This window comes from Apis dorsata, unplaced genomic scaffold (assembly GCF_000469605.1).
Source record: "Apis dorsata unplaced genomic scaffold, Apis dorsata 1.3 scaffold_174, whole genome shotgun sequence".
Classification (NCBI taxonomy): Eukaryota; Metazoa; Arthropoda; class Insecta; order Hymenoptera; family Apidae; genus Apis; species Apis dorsata.
In genome coordinates, this window is record NW_006263462.1 from 514141 (window position 1) to 521697 (window position 7557).

Genomic DNA, 7557 nt, shown 5'->3' on the forward strand with positions numbered 1-7557 from the left:
CAGCACCTTCTGGTTTTAGACTTTTACAAAGATTACATTGATCCCTCCAAGCAAAATTTGTATTACCACATTCTGGATTGGGACATCTATTTATTTACATAAAACAGTTTTTCATAAAATATTTCATTTTTAATATAAATATAATATAGTAAGTATAAATGTAAGATTATTATATAGATAAAATCAAAATTGTACCTCCAATCTCCTCCTCGACCACCTCCATCGCGACGATCGTCACCACCACCACGATGATGATCATCTCTGTCACCACCACCTCCACGGCTTCCAAAACCACCACTTCCACGACCTCGGCCACCACCACCACGACTTCCACCACTTCGATTACCTTGCCAATTGCTTTTATGTTGGGCAATTTGTACTCTTATTTTCTTGCCTTTAAATTCTTTCCCATCAAACCAATCTATTGCAGAACGTGCAGCATTTTGATCATCATAAGTTACAGTTGCTTCGCCCTTTGATTTACCAGTGTTTTTATCTTTATACATCCACACTTTAGGTTTTCCTGTTCGCTTATCATGCTATATATATATTCAAAAACATACAATGTTTAAATAATAACTTTTATTTATATATCTTTTATAATATATAAACAATAAAATAACTTACTTTGATTATACCTATAGCTCCAAAATGTTGACAAATTTCTTCTTCTGAAATTGAAGGATCCATACCAGATACAAAAATAGTATCTTCTTGTGTAACCATTCCATCGTTGCCACCACCACGGTCACCATAGCCCCCTGTAATAGGATAGGAATTAATATTTTGTTTAACATGGTACTCCTTGAGGTAAGGAATAATACTTGCAAATCTACTGTCCCTAAACCTACTCAAATCTAAACTAACAAGTGGAAAACTTTTGTATCGGGTTAAAAACAACTAATAACACAGTACACCTTGGAGGAATAAAATTTTGCAAACCATTTGGAATTTTAATATATTGCGGTTCTTTGAGTTATAAGAAAATCCCATATGAACACCTTTCCCAATATATCCGCAATTCATATTCAAGATAATTTTAAAATAGATAGAGATAGACATAAGCATTATTGTTTGAAGCAATTAAATACTATGTTTCTCTTTCTTCTTGAAGTATACCAATATATTTAAAAGTTATTACTTATTCTAATAAAAATGTAATAACTTTTATTTTCTTTAATAACCATTATCCACAAATAATGCCTTTTTAATGAAAAAAAATATTTTTTTATACCAGAAATTTTGTAATTATGTATGTTTAAAAACATACACTTATTTTAATACTAGTTTTAGTTTTCTGAATATATTCATTAATTTTATCTTGCCTATAAATGATAAACCTTTCTTGATATTTGAGCTTTCTTAATTGACTAATTTTTTTTAATTATCACATCTATTGTACATATATTCAAAATACCTTGCATAAAATTATAATTCAAAGATATCTCTTTGACCCGCATAGTAACAAAAATATTAGTATTCATTGGCCTAACATTCTTAGTAGTATATAACAATATGAAGAGAACACAAGGTTGCAGCTTAACATACAAAAGGGCTGCAACATTATTTTTATTCTTACCATTTCTCTATATTGTACATTTGGGAAAGCCTTGACTGATTAGGGATAGGTAAATACTTAATTCACCAGCTGCCTTTTATATATACTTAAAATTATATCCTGTGATATATTTTAAAATATTAATACAATGAAGTATAAGCAGCACAAATGCTGATTAAAAATAAAAAATATTTTACATTTTTTAAAGCTTTTTTTTGAAACAATTTGTTTTATATGTCTTTATATGTAAAAAAATAAAATTTAATTTTTTTAATTTAAAATATATCTTTATTCCAAATAAAATTTTTTATTTAATGTAATATAATTTATATAACTTTCTGATAAAAAATTTAATACTATTAAAAATATAAAAAATTCACTCTTATTTATTGAAAAAAAGCAAGTGGTGATTAAAACAGCCTTTATGATGCTACAATAATATCATCATGTATTTACACCTTTTTTTAGAATTATTATTAAATTCTGGCAAAATATTAGTTGCCAGAAAAAAAATAAATCCCCCTAACAATGTTGCATAGCAGCCCTTTCATATAATACGAGTAACCGAGTATTTAGATTTTAAATATTAGAGTGAAAGCTTGAATAGCACCAGACTAGTACAGACAGTCTGGTGCATTTACCTTTGTTATAACCACCACGGCCACCGCCACTGCTAAAACACAGAAGCAGATATACCAATGAGTTGACTCATGGACAGACTGATCGATCGATCGATGCATGGCGAATCAAATGCTGCTCGCCACCTCTCTTCTTGATGTACCTACTGTCTAAATGTCTGTGGTCACTATATTACTTAATACTAAAGGTAAGTCACGTATATCGTCATGTTAGTCTGTTACGTCCAGCATGCAAAAATTATGCGCTTTCTCTGCATAGCTATTATTGATAACTTTGCGAGAAATAAATTGGTCAAGACAATCCTGTATAAAAGATAATCCTGTATAAAAGATTATCCTATTCACGTCGAATGTACACAAATCTTCTATCTGAGAACTTATTGACAAGAAATCACTATTAATTAATATTTCAAGCATATATATATATATATACATATATATAATAAAACCAGTAGAGTAAAAATTGGAATAAAAAATTATCAATCATATTCGATGAATTATGATGTTAGTATAACACTAATATCCTATTGCGAAAATAGACAAAATGTATTAAAGAAACATCAATATATTTAATGAAACTTCAACTTGTATAATAATACTATGTCTTAATTAACATTATATACTTATAAAAAACTTTAAACGTCTTTTAATTGTCTAGTCGATTTCAATAACCCTAAATAGTACTATTCAGACAACAGTGGCCCCAGTGGCAGTATAAACCGCTTTACAGGTATAATTAATACAAAACCATTATATATAACACATCATATTACCACTTATTGTAATAGTATAGAATCAATATTACCAGACATTATAACCATTTTACGTCATTTGTCACATACAACCTGTTTTTACCTTTACCAGTTATATCTGTGTTAAACCTGTAGGCACACTTCAAACATATTAACGCCCAATGGGCATAAAACCATTTGCAAAGAGACAACAAGTTTTCATTACTGTCATAAGAATTGCATTTCATACCTTGATTACTTCAATGAATATATTTACCTCTTCACTGATTAATATTGTTGATATATGATTAAAATTCTTATTGACCTTATAAGTTCTTTTCGCTTTATTATATTTTTATATATAAATAATACGAAAAATAAACTTACTTGTAACTACCGCCAGAGCGGTCATTGTATCCCCCACGATCTCCATATCTACTGCTACCACCTCCTCCTTGACCTAAATATATATATATTATTTATATAATAATATATAATAATAATATGTTTTAAGGATTTATTTAAAATTTTATACCTCCACCATAACCTCCACCAGAATTATTACGATTGTAGCCACTTCCTCCACCTCCACCTCCATGCCCATAATTTCCACCATAATTGCTACTGCCACTATTTCCAGAACCGCCTCCACTGCCATAACTATTTTGGTTGTAACTATTTTGACCTTGTGATTGATTGTAGTCTGGACCACCGCTGGAATTGTAACTGTTGTAACTGCCATAATTGCTTCCACTATTTGGTGGTGGTTGACTATATTGATTGTAGCCACCACCACCGCTAGAAGGTGGTGGATACGAAGTATCCTGACCACCAGAAGGTGGTGGCTGACTGTACTGATTGTACCCCTGTTGTTGATAATTTGAGTATTCTAAAACATATATAAAAAATATAAAATATTATATAGAATTTAATATAAAATTCTAATTATTTCATAAAAAAAAAATATAAGTAATATTATATTATTACATTGAAATATTACAAAAATTCAATAATGATATAAAATTCATTAAATGTAAAAATATTAAATTATACAAAATGGAGTAAAAAAAGGAGGACGAGACGCTTGGGATGCCGATCAATAAGTTTATGCAAAGATGTACGAAAGTAAAGAACGTCACGATTTTTATTTTAAATCAGTTTTTTATATGATTAAATTTTTATATTTAAATTTAGTAACAATTTAATAGTATATTATAAATTAAGTAAAATGGTTGAAAAAAGTATTAAACGTGGCAATATAATGAATTATAACATAAGTTAGAAGAAGTTTTGAAATTGAAAAATACTTCTTTAGATTGATAAAAATCACTTTAATATCATTATAAAGTGAATCATAGTTTTTAATGCAAAAATTTAAAGTTTTTTATACTTACGAGTGTCCGTCATCGTGCCCTCCTCCGGTAATCAAGTTACTACACGGTAGAAAAAGCACGTAATGGCGGGAATGAAGCGACTTTCCAACGAATATGAACAGTCACAGTTCAGAAGTATTCCACTACCGGATATTGGCTATGCAAGACGGAAATCTCCTATGATAGATGGCGACACTAATTAAATAAATTTTAAACTATCATTTGACTATAGTAGTGATATTTGTGTATTCAAATTTTAACAAGATGCATAATTCTTAAAAAATTTTATTAATATATTTATTAATTAATAATTAATAATAAGTTATTCTTAATTAATAATTTTTAATTGCCAAAGTGGCATGATTAAAATTATTTCAAATCAATTTTATAATTAAGTTATTTTTTTTTTAAAATTATGTAAGGAAGAAAAGGTAAATTAGAAATTATTTTATTTCATGATTTTTTTATTAATTTTGTATCATAATTCTACATATATTTAATTCAATGCATGATTTAGTTTTGTTTAAGAATAATTTTCATTGCATTTTAAAAATCATCATAAAAAACATTTTAGATACATTTCGTTTTTTTACTTCTATTTTTTGTTACATAATATTTACATCACAGTAATATGCTGCATTTATACTACTGATTTCTTATATTCTATTAATTTATTAATGAACTAAATTAATTTATATTTATGAAATTATGAAACATTTTTATAAAATCACTTAAAATTAGATTCAAAAATTATAATTAATTATTTCAAAGAATAATCTTGAAGAATAGAATAGTATATGTTGCAACACATATATATATACTTCATATCTACTATATCTGTAAATATATTTCTACATCATTGATTCTATAGTACATGGCAATAACATATTGTTTTATAAGAAAAAAATTTTCAAACATGATATAAAACAAAGATGAACATTTTGTTATAAAAAATTGGGTATCAATTTTCAAAAAGCATGAATAATAAAAATAAGTAATTAACATAATATAATTTTAAATTTGATCAAAATTAGTTTAAGTTCTATTCCACAATAATCATCTGTACATGTATGTATTCTTAACAAAAAAAATAAATTTATTTATTCCTACAGAAATTTTGATGTTAAGTCAAAAGTTAGATATAAATAGAAAAGATGAAATTGAAGATCACGAATTGGAATGCTGAGATGGTGTTAAACCACCACTATGTTCGGGACTATGTTTTTGTTTTTTTCTTTTCTTCTCTTTTTTACGTTTTTTCCTAGCTTCTTTTTCTTCATCATGTCTTTTTTGTTTTTTATGCTTTTTCTCATGTGTATCTGAACCACCAATGTCTGTTGTTGTTGCTTCTTGACCACTAGGCACTTCTCCTGGTTTGTGTTTATGCTTTTTATGTTTATTTTTGTGTTTTCTTTGTGGAGCTTGATTAACATAACGATATTGTTCTGGTAGCTATAAAAATATAGGGACTTTTAATTTTTATCAAATTTTTTTTTAATTAATAAATTTTTTTTGTTAGAATTGTTAGAATTTTTACTCACAGGTCCAGGATGTAGACGAAAACCAGCTAATTGAACACTGGTTAATGGTATTAAGTCTTTTCCTCCTATTGGTGGTTTTTCAATCACAGATCTTAGTGAACTAAAATAGAAAGTTATAATAAGTTTAAATAGATACAAGATATTTTAAATGCAATAATAAATATGATAGACAGAAAGTATATATTAATGCACCTATTATCTAAATGACCTGGTCTGTCTATAATTCCAGGTAGATTTGGTAAAAATGATGAAAGTTGTTCTTTTAATTTTTTTCCACTAAATTTGCTATAAGAATGTTGTAGTCCATAAAAGTTCATCAAGTTTGTTGCCCCTGTGAGTTCACTTTCTCCTAAAAAATTTTAATAAAAGTTATACATTTGTTTTATGATTATTTTTTATGATTATTATGATATTATATAATTATTTGTAACATATAAATAATTTATTGATAGATAATATACCTGGGGGTTCCTTCATCAAGTAAAATGGTCCACTATGGACAATGGAAGGATTTTTGCCCAGGGAAATGGTAGTTTTAAGAGTTCCTGTTGAATCTTGACGTGAAACAACAGGAGAACGTGCACCCCTGGGTGATGATTTTGGTGAGTATTGTTCCACTTTGCTACGAAACTGATCACCCATCATCATCCTTTAATTTTACTTCATGGCACCTTCACTATAATTAATAGACTCTAACAAAAAACATAATAATTAAATTTTGTTTTAATCAATCAATATATATTCATATTGATATACTATAATATAATACAATTTAATATTATAATAAAATCTACAATAAACATATAACTTTTATATTATTATGCATAAATATACGATATAGCAATAATAAGGATAACAATAAATCGTGCTAAATGTTTAAAATTCTCTAATTTTTTTTAACTCAATTTTATAAAATATATGTAATAAAATTACATGTTTAAATTATCATAGCAATCTATTTTTTTAAATAAGGTTTCCATAAATTAAGTGACAGTTTTATCAGCATCTTGTTTCATTATTTATTTGATTTCTTATATAGGTTACAGTTCGTATGAAAGGAAATAATTATCACTAATGAAATTTCATTAACTAAAAGTTAATCAAAATTTTACGTTGTATAATAATTAATTATATACATACTGATGCAAATATTATATATAAATTCATGTGTGTTAATTTGTCTAAATTCATAATTTCTTCATATATTTCCACTAAGTTATATATTGTTTCTCCTCTCTTCATCTCTTATCGAAGAACTGCTCTACTTAAAAATTTTTTATGCATTATTTTTTCATATTCACGCGTCGTATAATACATATAAAGATTCACAATTTGTACTTACTTGTATATCTAGTTGTTTCTAAATTAAACCATGAACTACACATAATAAGATACGAAACTAAAGCAAGCATAAATGTTTCACAATTGGAAAGTTTGAAAAAATTAAAGTATAACAATTAAAATTTAATAATTATAAATTATATTTTATTTATTTTTATTGTCATTTATTTATATTTTTTTATAAAAAAAAAAATATTTTCTTATTTATATATCAATATTTAATTTTATATTCGTAACAATGCGAATGTAAACATTAAAGCATGTACGTACTTTTTAAAATATTTATTTTAAAAAGTGCATATTTTCAATTCATTTTTTATTAATATATTATTTCTCTTTTTATTATAAAAATATTTTAAAAAAATATATAAAAAA

At 26.2% G+C, this 7557-nt stretch overlaps 2 protein-coding genes across 8 annotated transcripts in view; both read right to left on the reverse strand.

Annotated features, from left to right (window-relative positions):
• LOC102674611 (RNA-binding protein cabeza-like) overlaps window positions 1-4501 on the reverse strand; it is a 5375-nt gene extending 874 nt beyond the window's left edge. Inside the window, exons 1-7 of one of the 6 annotated variants that reach the window (XM_031509801.1) lie at window positions 4322-4501; window positions 3469-3816; window positions 3315-3387; window positions 2200-2228; window positions 628-761; window positions 196-539; window positions 1-86 (exon numbers count right to left, since the gene is read on the reverse strand). In XM_031509801.1, coding sequence (XP_031365661.1) covers window positions 1-86; window positions 196-539; window positions 628-761; window positions 2200-2228; window positions 3315-3387; window positions 3469-3816; window positions 4322-4334 — 1027 coding nt within the window. In that variant the 5' untranslated portion in view covers window positions 4335-4501. Of the gene's footprint in view, window positions 87-195; window positions 540-627; window positions 762-2199; window positions 2232-3314; window positions 3388-3462; window positions 3817-4321 lie in introns of all 6 variants that reach the window. The other 5 variants (XM_031509800.1, XM_031509799.1, XM_006614331.2 and 2 more) reach the window with 5 other exon arrangements.
• Window positions 4502-5290: 789 nt separating this feature from the next.
• On the reverse strand, window positions 5291-7237 carry LOC102674385 (mediator of RNA polymerase II transcription subunit 19). Of its 2 annotated transcripts, none has more exons than XM_006614330.2 (5): window positions 7184-7237; window positions 6303-6533; window positions 6034-6190; window positions 5842-5941; window positions 5291-5752 (listed from the first exon to the last, which is right to left on the reverse strand). In XM_006614330.2, exons 2-5 carry the CDS (start codon window positions 6487-6489, stop codon window positions 5468-5470), a joined length of 729 nt encoding a protein of 242 aa, XP_006614393.1. In that variant the 5' UTR covers window positions 6490-6533; window positions 7184-7237; the 3' UTR covers window positions 5291-5467. The 2 variants fall into 2 exon arrangements, with proteins under 2 accessions (XP_006614393.1, XP_006614392.1); XM_006614329.2 differs by having other exon boundaries at window positions 6982-7190.
• Between the last annotated feature and the right edge of the window lie 320 nt (window positions 7238-7557).